Source organism: Pelophylax lessonae (genome assembly GCF_965119305.1).
Source record: "Pelophylax lessonae genome assembly, chromosome: 5".
Taxonomy (NCBI): Eukaryota; Metazoa; Chordata; class Amphibia; order Anura; family Ranidae; genus Pelophylax; species Pelophylax lessonae.
Genome location: NC_138772.1, coordinates 35,385,548 through 35,402,496, shown reverse-complemented (window position 1 = coordinate 35,402,496; position 16,949 = coordinate 35,385,548). Strand labels below are relative to the sequence as shown.

The 16,949-nt window shown below is 40.2% G+C and overlaps 1 protein-coding gene across 1 annotated transcript in view; it reads left to right on the top strand.

The window, feature by feature from the left end:
• The first annotated feature begins 316 nt into the window (after positions 1 to 316).
• Positions 317 to 16,949, top strand: part of BZW2 (basic leucine zipper and W2 domains 2) — a 71,220-nt gene continuing 54,587 nt past the window's right edge. The window contains exons 1-2 of the mRNA XM_082259068.1: positions 317 to 396; positions 1,912 to 2,088. Of these exons, the coding sequence (XP_082115194.1) occupies positions 339 to 396; positions 1,912 to 2,088 (235 nt within the window). The 5' untranslated portion in view covers positions 317 to 338. The remainder of the gene's footprint in view (positions 397 to 1,911; positions 2,089 to 16,949) is intronic.

The following is a 16,949-nucleotide window of genomic DNA, read 5'->3' as shown; positions in this document are numbered from 1 at the left end:
CAGCTGATCTGCCTTTATCCACTCCGGTGTTCTTTTTTTCACAAAGATGGGTCACTTACTAAAACTGGAGGGTGCACAATCTGGTGCAGTTCTGCATAGAAACCAATTCGCTTCCAGGTTTAGTTGTCAAAGCTTAATTGCACAAGATGTAGTTAGAAGCTGATTGGTTATTAAGCACTGCCGCACCAGATTCTGAGTGTTCCAGTTTTATTAAGTCCACCCCATACAGTCTGTTATTATTAAACCAACTTTGCAGGAACTTCCTCCAGACTTCTTTCAGGAGATGAGAAATGTCCCGACTGACCACCATTTTTTTTTTCTTTCATTACAGAAATTTTATGAATAAGCATCAGAAGCCAGTGCTAACGGGCCAGAGGTTTAAAACCAGAAAGAGGGGTAAGTGGGCCACTGGCTAAGACCACACACCAGACTCATTGGTATAGGGTCAGTCCACCCAAACTGGTGGAAGCTGGAAAGATAGATCCAGCTCTTCTGTTACTTGGAAATTTCTCAGGTCTGCACACCTTCTGTGCCCATTATGAGGGGTTTCCACCATCCCTGTGCAGAGTTTCCCGGGTCTGTACACCTGCTGTGCCCATTATGAGGAGTTCCCACCATCCCTTTGCTGAGTTCCTAGGTCTGTACACCTTCTGTGCCCATTATGAGGGGTTTCCACCATCCCTTTGCAGAGTTTCCCGGGTCTGTACACCTGCTGTGCCCATTATGAGGGGGTTCTCACCATCCCTGTGCTTAGTTCCTGGGCCTGTACACCTACTGTGCCCATTATGAGGGGTTCCCACCATCCCTGTGCGGAGTTCCTAGGTCTGTACACCTTCTGTGCCCATTATAAGGGGTTCCCACCATCCCTGTGCGGAGTTCCTAGGTCTGTACACCTTCTGTGCCCATTATGAGGGGTTCCCACCATCCCTGTGCTTAGTTCCTGGGCCTGTACACCTACTGTGCCCATTATGAGGGGTTCACACCATCCCTGTGCTGAGTTCCTGGGCCTGTACACCTACTGTGCCCATTATGAGGGGTTCCCACTATTCCTGTTGGGAGTTCTCTGGTCTGTACATCTGTTGTGCCCATTATGAGGGGTTTGCACCATTCCTGTGCTGAGTTAAAATATGTAACCAGGCAAAACCTATCTCACCCCGTAAAGCAAAAATCACTGTACTTCCCTATTCTGCAGCCGATCTGGTCCAGTCCAACGCTGAGCTGTTAGCGGTGGCTTCAGCGTGGAGGAGGGTGCAGGAGAACTCGACAATGGAAGCTCCATAGTAACTGTATGGGTGAAGTCACTTCCCATTCATTTGACAGCCGTTGTCGGTCTTCCCCTGCACAGTGGAAGCGGGTGCAGGAGAACTCGACAATGGAAGCTCCATAGTAACTCTATAGGTGACGTCACTTCCCATTCATTTGACAGCCGTTGTCGGTCCTCCCCTGCACAGTGGAAGCGGGTGCAGGAGAACTCGACAATGGAAGCTCCATAGTAACTCTATGGGTGACGTCACTTCCCATTCATTTGACAGCCGTTGTCGGTCCTCCCCTGCACAGTGGAAGCGGGTGCAGGAGAACTCGACAATGGAAGCTCCATAGTAACTCTATGGGTGACGTCCCTTCCCATTCATTTGACAGCCGTTGTCGGTCCTCCCCTGCACAGAGCTTCTGCCGCTGGACCTTGGGCTGGATCAGGTGCAGAAAAGGTAAGAACAGTGATTTTTGCTATACAGGGTTAGATTAGGCTTAGAATGTGGCCTAGAGCAGGTATAGAGTTAGAAAGGACTTATCCTTTAAGATACAGTGACAGTTTGTTCAGCTTGCATGAATGCCTCTGTTATTGTAAATAGACCCCTAAGTTCTGTTAGAATCATTTTTATAAAATGTATTTTTTTTTTCATGCTCCCGCAGATGAAAAAGAGAAATTTGAACCTACAGTGTTTCGGGATACGATCATCCAAGGCCTCAATGAAGCTGGCGCTGACTTGGAGGCAGTAGCGAAATTTCTTGACACGACAGGCTCCCGATTAGATTACCGCCGCTATGCTGACACGCTGTTTGACATTCTCATAGCCGGGAGCATGCTAGGTGAGGACGAATGCAGCGTTTTTTATACATATTTTTTTTTTTTTTTTGGTTTTTGGAAATGTGTCTAAATTGCAATTTATAAGGTTTTCTGTCATTTGTGGCTAATTTTAAAAGTTTGAGCTGTGATTGGTTATTCAGCAATTGTTAATAGGCTCTATTAGCACCTAGCGAGACCTCCAAATCCCCTTCATGGAATAGTCACCAGTTTGCTTAATAAATCTGGAACTTACCCTGCTGCTTCCCATTTAACACATATACAGCACCAAGAAAAAGTATGTGACCCCCCTTGCCATTAACTGGTTTTCTGCAGTACTTTGCCATAAAATGTGATCTGATCCTCAACTAAATCTTAACAATAGACAAACACAATGGGCCTAACCTGATAACGCACAAACAATTCTATTTACTGAACACGCCAATTTAACATTCACAGTGATAGATAAAAAAGTAAGTGAACTCCTATAGACTTATTACTTTAACCACTTCTGGACCGGAAGGTTTTACCCCCTTAATGACCAGGTCATTTTTTGCGATACGGCACTGCGTTATTTTAAATGATAGTTGTGCGGTCGTGCGATGCTGTACCCAAATAAAATTCATGTCCTTTTTTTCCCCACAAATAGAGCTTTATTTTGGTGGTATTCTATCTCCTCTGCGTTTTTTTTTTTTTTTGTGCTATAAACAAAAAAAGAGCGACAATTCTGAAAAAAAAAAATATATATGTATATTTTTTTTACTTTCTGCTATAAAAAATTCCCAATAAAATTTTTTCTTACATCATTTGAGACCAATATGTATTCTGCTACATATTTTTGGTAAAAAGTGTATTTTGATTGGTTTGCGCAAAGGTTATCGCTTCAACAAACTAGGGGAAAGATTTGTCATGTTTTAATTTACTTTACTAGTAATGGCGACGATCAACGTTTTTTAGCGGGACTGCGACATTGCGGTGGACAAATCGGACCCCTAACTGACACTTTTGGGGGGACCAGTTACATTACTACAGTAATGAGTGCTAAAAATTAGTGATATAGTTTTTTTTGTTTATTTTGGATATCGGTATTCGCCGATATTTTCGGACATATGGAGCTTCCATTGTCGAGTTCTCCTGCACCCGCTACAGTTGTGGAGGGATTTGGGGGCCTCCTTTTGAATGCTGTCATTTTTTTTAATCTGGCGCCAAATACCCGGACGTGATGTCATGACATCACTTCCGGGTTTTTACATGGAGACCCGATCAGAGACCCGAATGCGGCTTTGATCGGGTCTTCTCTTCGCCGTGGCGGTAGGATGCCCTGGTCTCCCGGTAGGACGGGAGACCTGGGCGAGCTGCGGGAGGGGGATGTCCCCTCCCGCTCCTTGTAATGACACTGAGCGGCTTCTCAGCTGCATCGGTTGTCATTACAAGATAGCCGACCGTCGGCTATGGACACCGGTACCAGGGTGATGCTTCTAGCTGCAGGCATCACTCCGGTACAGCACTTTCCTGGAATATCGGCAATATCGGTAACCTCAGGGGCCAATTCCGATATATCGGGGGAAGTGCATATCGGCCGCCGATATATCGGCATTGCCTACTAAAAATATGCACTGTTACTGTACTAATGGCACTGGCAGGGAAGGGGTTAACACCAGGGATGATCAAATGCTTAAATGTGTCCCTAGGGGGTGCTTTCTAACTGTGGGGGGATGGGCTTATTGAATGAACATAGAGACCGGTGTTCCTAAATAAGAGTAACACAGAATCCCTGTGTTCATCACTGACAGAACAGCGGTCTGCCGTGTCTACATCTGCAGATCACTGTTCTGTCTCCACGGGGAGCGATCGCAAGTGCCCGGTGGACATCGCGGCCGCCAGACCTGCTGATTGGTTCCCCCTATAGCATATTGGCCACGTGTCCTCACTAGCAGTCCCGCAAAACAACGTACAGGTATGTTGTTTCGCGGGACAGACATGACCTGCCACAGTATAAGTACGGCAGCTGGTGGGCAAGTGGTTAACAGAAGCTGATTGGCGTCGGAAGTTTTCACACCTGAAGCCAAATGAATGAAATGAGTTTAGAGGTGGGATTTAGAGATACTTTGATAAAAGAAACTCAAACGTTTTAAGATTGCTGTTCATAAGAAGCATCAGCTGATGTGAGCCATGCCTCGCAAAAAAGAAGCTCTGAGGACATACGATCAAGAGTAGATCTCAAAAGGGTGAAAAGGGATACAAAGCAATCTCTGTGTTTAGATATCCATCAGTTGACCGACAAACTGAATTGAATAAATAGCTGGTCGAACTGCCTTTTGGCAACAGTGACTTCAAGCAAGTGCTTTCGGTAGCTCTGGATCAAACCTGCACAACGTTCAGGAGGAATTTTTGACCATTCCTCTTTACAAACCTGCTTCAGCTCACACATTTGTAGGAATCTCTGGTGTGATCGGCTCTCTTGAGGTCATTCCTCAGCGTCTCTATGGGGTCTGGGCTCTGACTGGGCCACTCCAAAAAGCCAGTCTGTGGTGGATTTACTTCAATGTTTAGGGTCATTGTCCTGCTGCATCACCAAACTTCTACTAAGCTTCAGCTGGCAGGCAGTCACCCTGACATTACCCTGTGGGATATTTTGGTAAATTTGGGGAATTAATTTTCCTCTCGATGATGGCAAGTGGTACAGTTGGTAAACTGTGTCCTTTTTTATACCATACTTAGTGCTGAATATTCTTCCTGAACAATTCAACTTTCTCTTTTGTTCATCAAATCACAGAACTCCATAAATCATAACTACTGGGTTATATTGCCCCCTCCAGGAGTAGGACTAGGCAGAACAAAAACCACTTGGCTACACCCATAGCCCAGCTGGTATAAACCCCCCCCATCTCTGCTCTAGGTAATCAGTTTAGTAGAAAGAAGTATTAGAAGTCTCAAAACTCCATAGAGGGGTGGGTGCTGTGTCCGTCGAGAAATGTATTTTACGGTAAGTACAAAAATCCCTTTTTCTCTTTCGTTCAACGACGAACACAGCACCCACCCCTCTATGGAGTTTTGATACTTCCAAATACTGCTTGCTACTAAACGGATTACCTAGAGCAGAGAGGGGGGGTTATATACCAGCTGGGGATGGCCCATGCGCGTAGCCAGGTGTTTTTTGTTCTGCCTAGTCCTACTCCTGGAGGAGGCAATATAACCCAGTAGTTATGACTTATGGAGCACTGCGTTGGTCAATGAATTTAGAGAAATGGATTTTACGGATTTCCCTTAGTCCAAAAAACATTTTCCCAGTAGCGTTGCGTTTTGCCATGGTGCTTTTTGGCAAACTTCAGGCACGCCGCAATGGCAATGTTTCTTTGTTTTTGGAGAGCAGCAGCTTCCTCTGTGGTGTTCTGCCCTCGACATCCTGCCTGTTCAAAGACCTATGCATGGTAGACTCAGGAACAGGGATGTTTTTCAGTTAGTGATGCCTTAAAGCCTTTAGCTCTGAGGTGTCCAAGCATGCCTACTCGAGTCTGTGAATGTCAGATTTTTACAATGCTCATAGGATGTGCAGTTCCGTAAGAGCTGGAGGGCCGTAGTTTGGAGAACCCTGCTTTAGCTGTTACTCGTGGGTTCTTTAACTTGTTGAGGTTTCAGTGCTGTGCCTTGGGTGTCATTTTGGCTGGGGACCTACTTCTAGGAAGAGTAGGCACACTGCTAAACTGTCTCCATTTACAGACAATTTGTCTAGCACTTTATTGATGGATGCCTAAACACTTTGAGATTGCTTTGTACCCATTTCTAGCCCTATGCAGATCCACTACTCTTGATTGTATGTCTTTATATTGATCCTTTTTGTGAGGCATGGCTCACATCAGCTGATGCTTCTTATGAACAGCAATCTTAAATAGTTTGCCTGTCTTTTATCAAAGTAGCTCTAATCCACACCTCCGAATTCCAATAGTTGTGCAAAATACTGACTCCAATTTGTTTTTGTTAAAGTAGTTACTCTGTGGGTTCACTTACTTTTTCCTCCAGCACTCTGAGTGTTTATTGGGAGTGTTCAATAAAAACAGGAGAAATTAGAATTCTCAGCTTAAGCACATTGTGTGAGTCTGTTATTGTGACTTGAATGAGATCAGAGAGATCACATTCTATTGCAAATTACTGCAGAAAATGGGTGATTCCAAGGGTTCACCTACTTTGTCTTGCCACTTTGTATGGCAGCAGAAGCTTGGCCTTTTTACACCCACATATATGCATTGCTGGGCAGCCATTGTTTCTGTATTCCTGATCATTTGACCACTGTGATGGCTGCAATAACCCCTGCCCAATCCTATCTTGCGCAGAAAGTGCGTGGAGTATTTGCCAGTTCATACACGGTGTGTCTGCACATGCACAAGGGGTCCTGTGCATGCGCATACACGCAGTGGCAATCTGACAGGTCCTGTAGACCTGGCAAAGATGCTTGCACTGTGTCTGCGCATGCGCTGGAATTGAATTCAAGATGGAAGCGCCAGAAAGGAGAACTTTGCCCACAAGCATGGCAAAGCTGTACTCCATTGTCTAGTCGTCTAGTCAGTATGTGTTGTTTTTGTTTTTATTTAATCGGGGACAATTTTCAAGATTTTACACTTTTTTATTTTTGATAGGGTGTAGTTCCTCTTTAATGATCTATATATGTAATCGTTGTTGGAGAAAACCAATAGAAATAATAAGTGGCTTTAAAAAGTCTAAACACCCCTGTTAAAATGTCAGGTTTCAGAAATCCTTTCAGAACTTTTTCCAATTTCTAAAGTGACCTATACCTAACCTAACTCTCCAACTCAGTTCAACAACAAACTGAAATCTTTTAGGTAGAGGGAAGTAAAAATAAAAAAACTAAAATAATATGGTTACATAGGTGTGCACACCCTTAAACTAATACTTTGTTGAAGCACTTTTTGATTTTATTCCAGCACTCTTTTTGGGTATGAGTCTATCAGCATGGCACATCTTGACTTGGCGCTCTTCTTTGCAAAAACACTCCAAATCTGTCAGATTGCGAGGGCATCTCCTGTGCACAGCCCTCTTCAGATCATCCCACAGATTTTCAATGGGATTCAGGTCTGAACTCTGGCTGGGCCATTCCAAAACTTAAATCATCTTCTGGTGAAGCCATTCCTTTGTTGATTTGGATGTATGCTTCGGGTCGTTGTCATGCTGAAAGATGAAGTTCCTCTTCATGTTCAGCTTTCTAGCAGAAGCCTAAAGGTTTTGTGCCAATATTGACTGGTATTTGGAACTGTTCATAAGTCCCTCTACCTTGACTAAGGCCCCTGTTCCAGCTGAAGAAAAACAGCCCCAAAGTATGATGCTGCCACCACCATGCTTCACTGTGGGTATGGTGTTCTTTCGGTAATGTGCAGTGTTATTTTTGCGCCAAACATATCTTTTGGAATTACGGCCAAAAAGTTCAATCTTGGTTTCATCAGACCATAACACATTTTCCCACATGCTTTTGGGAGACTTTAGATGTGTTTTTGCAAAATTTAACAGGCCTTGGATTTTTTTCTTGGTAAGAAATGGCTTCTGTCCTGCCACTCTACCCCATAGCCCATATATATGAAGAATACGGGAGATTGTTGTCACATGGACCACACAGCCAGTACTTGCTACATATTCCTGCAGCTCCTTTAATGTTGCTGTAGGCCTCTTAGCAGCCTCCCTGACCAGTTTTCTTCTCGTTTTTCATCAATTTTGGAGGGACGTCCAGTTCTTGGTGATGTCACCGTTGTGCCATCTTTTCTCCACTTGATGAGAACTGTCTTCACTGTGTTCCATGGTATATCTAATGCCTTGGAAATTCTTTTGTACCCTTCTCCTGACTGATATATTTTTATTAATGAGATCCCTCTGATGCTTTGGAAGCTCTCTGCAGACCATGGCTTTTGCTGTAGGATGCAACTAAGAAAATGTCAGGAAAGACCTACTAGAACAGCTGAACTTTATTTGGGGTTAATCAGAGGCACTTTAAATGATGGCAGGTGTGTACTGACTACTATTCAACATGAATTTGAATGTGATTGCTTAATTCTGAACACAGCTACATCCCCATTTATAAGAGGGTGTGCACACTTATATCAGGGAGAAATGACTCGGTGTTGAGGATGATTGTATAACTCGACACCCACATCCCAGTAGCAGATAAACAAAATTAAAAGGAGTGGGGAGGGATTGTCTGGTCCACTTAATAAAGAAAAGGGGATTTTTAAGGGTGTGGAGTGTGCAAAGGTGAGCATAATAAAGCGTCAGCTAAATACTATTAAAAAACAATTTATTGTATACACATATATTAAAAATTACAAAAATCAGCACGACAATATGAGAGTTTCATTACAAATCCACCATGAAGAATAGATCCATCCAACAAATATGAATAGTCTGATGATGATCCAGTATATGGCATGGTCTAACGCGTTTCGCTGGATTGTGATTTTTCCACAGTGCTTTGTCAGAGACCCTTAGCTCAGTGGCAGACACACAAAGTATACGGATGGTGGATAAATCTCCAAAGGCTGGAATAGGGGGTGCTGCACAAGCACGACAGAGATGCCTGACAGCAGTAGCCTGCAGGGAAACCCCAGGCACAAGACCTGGGGCAAAACTCCAGGGGAGCACTGAGCCCCACAAATCGGGACACCGAAAACGGTTCGGGCATGGAGAGACTTTATAAATTCAGGCAAAATTGTATACCCAACGTATTCTGCTGATTGAAGAGACCGTAATGTAAAAATGTCCCGAAATTGGAGTACGGCCGCGTGTGCACACTTATGCAACCACATTATTTTAGTTTATTTTTACCCCAACCCCCCTTAAAAGATTTCAGTTTGTTTTTTTAATTAAGTTGTAAAGTTTATAGGTCACATTGAGGCTCCATTCACACTACCACGACTTGTCAGCCTGACAAGTCGCGGTCCCTCGCGGTCCATGCAGTGCTACAGGAGCCGTTCTAATAGGAGCGACACAAGTCGCTCCGACTTAGAAAAAGGGTCCTGTACTACTTCGGGACGACCTCGGAGCGACTTGCTTAGACATTCATTATATGAAGTCCATGCAAGTCGTGCCGAAGTCGCAGTGCACGGGACTTCACAGTTCGCCCCCGAAGTCGTGCTGCTGCAGTGTGAATGCGGTCTAAAGGTGGAAAAAATTCTGAAATTATTTGCCTCATTTGTTTTACATCACAGAAACCTGACATTTTATAGTGGTGTGTAGACTTATTATATCCACTGTAACCACAATAGCTGCAAAAATAAACATAAATTTAGAATTTTTCTGATACAATGTTGCCATTAGGACACTTTTTTTTTAAATGTTATTTTAAAGCAACATTGTATCACAGTGTGTCCCCTCTAGCTATGTTTTCAGTCCTCTAATAACGTGCCGCAGGAAGCGATTGACATCAGGGACAACATTCTCTGTGTCTATTAGATTTGCAGTTCAGTGGATATTCAGGATAAGGTGGTTTGGGCCTTTGGAGGGGATCAGATTGATACCCCTGTCAGTCAGACGGAACTGGGAAATCTAGTTCAGTTTGTAGAAGTGAGCAGACACCCAGAGGGCGGCAATAAAGCGATGCGTTCCCGATTTGTAGATGGCGATTCACACACTGGCGGGATGTTTTTTTCACAGTTCTGAGGAAATTATCATTTTAAAGTCATTGTCCACTCCGGGGTAAAATACCAACCCGTCCGAAGAGTGAAAATGTGTGCGATGAACCATTGTGTGATAGAAAGCCGTCTGCCAGAGGCGCGAAAACACATCGCGATTTATAACACCGCGGAGACTTCTTTTCCCTGGCAGGTTAATTAGAAGTCGCGCTGATCATAGTTTGGTGTAAATGTTAACAGGGAATACATTCAATTTTTTTTGTGAAAAATAAAATAGAAGAAGACAAATTGAACTGAAACAACCAGAAAAAGGATACAGTGAACAAAAACAATCATTTTTTGTTTGACCCGTTCTCGCCTAAGGATGAAACAAATCGTAATGGCTAAGCACAATTTTGCAACTTTGACATTCGTTAGTAAAGCCGTACATATCATCACAACTACTTGGTACATCCAAGATTAAACCTTTGTTTTTTTTTTTTGTTGTTTTTTTTTCAGAACATATGGGACTTTCTTTTGATGGTTAAGAGCCCATTCACATTAGCGCGACTTGTCAGCCTGACAAGTCGCGCTCGGTCGCGGTCCATTGATTAGCACAGGACCCGTTCTAATAGGAGCGACACAAGTCGCTCCGACTTAGAAAAAGGGTCCTGTACTACTTTGGGGCGACCTGGAGCCACTTGCATAGACTTCCATTATGTGAAGTTCTCTGCAAGTCGCGCCGAAGTCGCGGTGTACGCGACTTCACAGGTCGCCCCCCAAAGTCATGTCGCGCTAGTCTGAATGGGCTCTAATGGTTATGGATATCTCCTGTTTTTGTTTTTGTTTTTTTTGTTTTTTGTTTTTTTAAGCACTTTCCGTCCGCTCACATTGCTGATACTGCAGCAATGTGACTCGTTATCGTCCAGCGACGTAGTACTACATCGCTGGACTCCTCCCCCTGTGGGCGGCTCGCGCGCCGCCGGAGGCTCGCTCCCGCTGTGTTCAGTCACAGCAGGAGTCGGGCCAGGGGAGGAGCAGCGGCGATCGCCGCTGCTCTTCCCCGATCGTCGGGGAATCGAGTCTGGAGATCCGCCCACTTGTGTAAACAAAGCGGGCGGATCTCCTAAGTGACAGGCAGTGACAGATTGCAGGGTTCAGCATAGCTGAACCTGCGATCTGTCCCTGTGTCACTCAGACACCTCCCCCCACACACGTCAGTAAGCACCAGGCATACATTAACCCCTCCCTCTCCAATAAAATTAACCCCTTCCCTGCCAGTGTCATTTTTACAGTAACAGTGCATATGTATAGCACTGATTACTGTAGTAATGTCACTGGTACCCCCAAAAGTGTCAAAAATGTCAGTCAAGGGTCCGATCTGTCAGCCGCAATGTCACAGTCCCGCAAAAAAAAATCGCAGATCGCCGCCATTACTCGTTAAAAAAAAAAAAAAACACCAAAAATGACAAATCTTTCCCTTAGTTAGTAAACGCAATAACTTTTGCGCAAACCAATCAAAATACACTTATTGCGATTTTTTTTTTTTTTTTTTTTTTTTACCAAAAATATGTAGCAGAAAACAAATTGGCCAAAAATTTAAAAAAATTTAGATTTTTACATTTTTTTAGGGGGGAATTTCATATAAAAATACATGAAAAATATTATTTTTTCAAAATTTACGCACTTTTTTGCTAAGTAAAAATCGCACAGGTGATCAAATACCACCAAAAGAAAGCTCTATTTGTGGGAAAAAAAGGACGTAAATTTTGTTTGGGTACAGCGTCGCACGACCGCGCAATTGTCAGTTAAAATCGCACAGTGCCGAATCGCAAAAAAGTGGCCTGGACATATAAGACAGCAAATTCCTCCGGTGGTAAAGTGGTTAATCAAAGGAAAACTGGCCCAAAATAGTAAAAACATTTTTTGAAGATTTGGCTGTATATTTCTTGTTACTACCATACCACCAAAGAGCAACCTAAAATTATTATTACTATTATTATATAGGATTTATATAGCACCAACAATATGTGCAGCGCTTTGCAATGTAGAGGGAGGGGGGATACAATTATTATGTCAGGTACTTGTATAGCGCTGTCAATTTACGCAGTGCTTTACATATACATTGCACATTCACATCAGTCCCTGCCCTCAAGGAGCTTACAATCTAAGGTCCCCAACTCACATACATACACAGTAGGGCCAGTTTTATACAGGATCCAATTAACCTACCAGCATGTCTTTGGAGTGTGGGAGGAAACCGGAGTACCCGGAGGAAACCCACGCAGGCACAGGGAGAACATGCAAACTCCAGGCAGGTAGTGTTGTGGTTGGGATTCGAACCAGCAACCCTCTTGCTGCTAGGTGAAAGTGCTAACCACTACACCACTGTGCCGCAATACAGTTCAATAAGGAAGGGATTCTCCTGCGCCTGAGGATCGCATATATGTGTATGTTGTTGGTTTTACCCGTAGTACAGCCCAGATAAAATCGTGCACATTTTGTAAAAAAAAAAAAAAAAAAACAATAAAAATGACATAAATATTTCCCGTAGTTAGTGGATGCGATAACTTTTGCGCAAACCAATCAAAATACGCTTATCGCAATTTTTCTTTTTTTTACCAAAAATGTGTAGCAGAAAACAAATTTGCCTAAAATGTTAAATTTAGATTTTTACATTTTTTTTTGGGGGGGGGGGGGATGTTATATAGCAGAAAGTGAAAAATATTGGTTTTTTTTTTTCAGAATTGTCGCTCTTTTTTTTGTTTATAGCACAAAAATAAAAATCGCACAGGTGATCAAATACCAACAAAAGAAAGCTCTATTTGTGGGAAAAAAAGGACATATATTTTAAATTTTATTTGGGTACATCATCGCACGACCGCGCAATTGTCCGTTAAAGTAATGCAGTGCCGAATCGCAAAATATGGCCTGGTCATTTGGGGGGGGGGGGGGGGAAATCTTCCGGTTCAGAAGTGGTTAAGAACAAAAAAAAAAAAAGATACTGCCCTTGAACTTTGACCCAACCACTGGGACTAACCCTGGCACTGACCTAGATCAAACCTTGATCTAAGCATTTTTTTTTTTTTTGCGTTACATTGGTGTTAAAAGGGGGTTAAAGAAAAAAGTTGAATTAAAATGATCAATTTGTTAAAAAAAAAGTTGAATTAAAATGATCAATTTGTTAAAAAAAAAAAAAAAAAAGTTGAATTAAAATGATCAATGTGTTAAAAAAAAAAAAAAAGAAAAGTTGAATTAAAATGATCAATTTGTTAAGAAAAAAAGTTAAATTAAAATGATCAATTTGTTAAAAAAAAAAAAAAAGTTGAATTAAAATGATCAATTTGTTAAAAAAAAAGTTGAATTAAAATGATCAATTTGTTAAAAAAAATTGAATTAAAATGATCAATTTGTTAAAAAAAAAAAAGTTGAATTAAAATGATCAATTTGTTAAAAAAAAAGTTGAATTAAAATGATCAATTTGTTAAAAAAAATTGAATTAAAATGATCAATGTGTTAAAAAAAAAAAAAAAGAAAAGTTGAATTAAAATGATCAATTTGTTAAGAAAAAAAGTTAAATTAAAATGATCAATTTGTTAAAAAAAAAAAAAAAGTTGAATTAAAATGATCAATGTGTTAAAAAAAAAAAAAAAAGAAAAGTTGAATTAAAACGATCAATTTGTTAAAAAAAAAAGTTGAATTAAATGATCAATTTGTTAAAAAAAAGTTGAATTAAAATGATCAATTTGTTAAAAAAAAAAATTGAATTAAAACGATCAATTTGTTAAAAAAAAAAGTTGAATTAAAACGATCAATTTGTTAAAAAAAAAAAGTTGAATTAAAATGATCAATTTGTTAAAAAAAAGTTGAATTAAAATGATCAATTTGTTAAAAAAAATTGAATTAAAATGATCAATTTGTTAAAAAAAAAAAATTGAATTAAAACGATCAATTTGTTAAAAAAAAAAGTTGAATTAAAACGATCAATTTGTTAAAAAAAAAAGTTGAATTAAAATGATCAATTTGTTAAAAAAAGAAGTTGAATTAAAATGATCAATTTGTTAAAAAAAATTTAATTAAAACGATCAATTTGTTAAAAAAAAAAGTTAAATTAAAATGATCAATTTGTTAAAAAAAAAAGTTGAATTAAAACGATCAATTTGTTAAAAAAAAAGTTGAATTAAAACGATCAATTTGTTAAAAAAAAAAGTTGAATTAAAATGATCAATTTGTTAAAAAAAGAAGTTGAATTAAAATGATCAATTTGTTAAAAAAAATTTAATTAAAACGATCAATTTGTTAAAAAAAAAAGTTAAATTAAAATGATCAATTTGTTAAAAAAAAAAGTTGAATTAAAACGATCAATTTGTTAAAAAAAAAAATTGAATTAAAACGATCAATTTGTTAAAAAAAAAAGTTGAATTAAAACGATCAATTTGTTAAAAAAAAAAAGTTGAATTAAAATGATCAATTTGTTAAAAAAAAGTTGAATTAAAATGATCAATTTGTTAAAAAAAATTGAATTAAAATGATCAATTTGTTAAAAAAAAAAAATTGAATTAAAACGATCAATTTGTTAAAAAAAAAAGTTGAATTAAAACGATCAATTTGTTAAAAAAAAAAGTTAAATTAAAATGATCAATTTGTTAAAAAAAAGTTGAATTAAATGATCAATTTGTTAAAAAAAGTTGAATTAAAATGATCAATTTGTTAAAAAAAAAGTTGAATTAAAATGATCAATTTGTTAAAAAAAATTGAATTAAAACGATCAATTTGTTAAAAAAAAAAGTTAAATTAAAATGATCAATTTGTTTAAAAAAAGTTGAATTAAAATGATCAATTTGTTAAAAAAAAAAAAGTTGAATTAAAATGATCAATTTGTTAAAAAAAAAGTTAAATTAAAATGATCAATTTGTTAAAAAAAAAAGTTGAATTAAAATGATCAATTTGTTTAAAAAAAAAAAAAAAGAAAAAAAAAGAAAATTGAACTGAAAGCCCAGCTGAACTTTCATTTGTAGGCCTCATGCACACTGGACGTTATAAAAACGCCAGTAGCATTCGCTGTAGAATTCCACATTAAAAACATGCAATTTTTTTTAGCCAAACTGTACTCCAATAAAAGGTTGAGGTTTAAACGCTGGATAGCAGCATTTTACCGCGTTTTTCAACATTCAGGTGTTTTTTTTACAGTGGAAAAACTCCTCTTTAAACGCAGTACTTCTGGGGTGCTTTTCAGCCTAAAAACACCTCTGCCAAAAAAACGCTGATAAAAGCTTATGTGTGCATGGACACGCAAGATAACACGCTGAGAAGTTTGCTGGCTGAAAAAAAAAAAAAAAAAGAAAAAAAAAAAGCCTGATGACCAAAGCAGCAACTGTAAAAACAGCAACAGCGTACATGAAGCGAAATCGACTAAATACATTCCAGGTGCATCAAATCAAAAGGTATGCAAAGCCGTATTCTTTCTAAAGCAGCCACAGTCTGAACAGAATATCCTGTCCCCTGCCAGCATGCTGCAGAGAAGGAACCTTGATCTCTATGCAGAAACGGTTTTCTCTCTGCAACTGACTGACATGCCCTTTGCAGAGTCAAAGCTAGAGCTCTTCAATGATCAAACCTCATGCTCCCTTCTGGTTGGAGAGCTGTAGCATTGACTCAGTCAGTGTGTCAGACCTCTGCAGGGGGACCACTGCTTCCACACCGAGAGAAAGTGTCTTTTTCTGTAGCATGTTGGCAAAGCACAGGCTTTTCTACTCAGGCTGTTGCTACTTTCCAGCAAACTGTAATGCTGGCCATACGCTAGCAGAAAAAGCATTCTAAAATCTGTCATTTGGTCCGTTCGTTCGTTTTCCGTCCAGTTAATGGGCACAAATAGAAAATCGGTTTTAGCTTTTCAGAGACGAAAAATCGAAGGAAACAGTTTGGAAAATTCTGCCGAACGAATGATAAATTGAAAGGTTAATGTGCTTCTCACCCAAACTGTTTGCACTCGGTATATTTGACAAACTGAACGAAAAACTGATTAATTTATGTTTATTGAACGATTTATCGCTCGAAATTCAGCCATTACACGATGGCACGATCGTCTTCTCTCACGGCCGATTTTTCGTTTTTCAAAAAATGACTTAGAACGAGTTTTTCGGGGAGTGTATGGCCAGCTTAAGGCTTGGCACATTTTTTTTTTTAATTGATTTTATTTGGCAAGTTTAGTTGGGCTTTACAAACAACGGCCCTCCAGCTGTTGCAAACACGTCCCATGAGGCATTGTAAATCTCTGACATTCACAGACATTACCAGGCATGATGGGAGTTGTATTCCTCAACAACTGGAGGGCCATAGTTTGAAGACCACTGCTTTAAAGCCTAACTCCAGACTATTTATTTTTATTTTTTGTTGATTTTTATAGAGTGTGGAGGAGTTTTTCCACCAGCTTTTAATTTCAGCCTGTGACACCTGTGCAAGAAATGAAGGGTGCAGTTGTCACACAGGATGTTTCAGATGGCAATAAAAACAACCCTAGTCCTATGCGTTCTGCTACTAATGTGTTCTTTTTGTTGCCTGTGTACTCTTTGACTTCCTGTCCTGCCAGGAAATGAGGGGAGGACTTTTTCCAATGGAGACATGGGCAGCACTAAAAGCTTTACAGAGGTTCTATTTAAAAGGAAATAAAAGCCAAAAGGAAAAAGTTCAGCCTGGAGTTCACAACCGTGTAGGTGATGATCCGTTTCCTGTGCCCTGCTGGGGAGATTTCCCATCACTTCCTGTCCTGGAAAGGCAAGGGGAAATTGGAGCAAATCTCCCCAAAGTGAGAGCGAGTCTCACCTTAGATCCCCCCAAAGTGAGAGAGAGTCTCATCTTGGATCCCCCCAAAGTGAGAGAGAGTCTCATCTAAGACAGTTGTCACCAGAAGATTTGTCCCCATTCATAGGCGTGCGCACAGGGTGTGCCGGGTGTGCCTGGGCACACCCTAATCACCTAGGGCACATTAGCATTATCGCTCTGTTTGCCAGTGAGGAGATGGAAAGATCTCCCTCGGACCTGCTCTGCCATAAGAGAAGTGCCACACACTTCTATTTCACTTTGCCAGCAGGGAGAGTAATGTACCGGGGCCATATGCATGTAGTCAAACATATGCATGTGTATTTAAACTTTGGGGTGCACACCCTAATGCAATAGGCTGCGCACACCTATGTCCCCATTGGAATATTTTCCCCTAGGCCCCCTTTCCTAACCTTTTCAACACAGAGGAACCCTTAAAATACCTTTCCAGGTCTCAG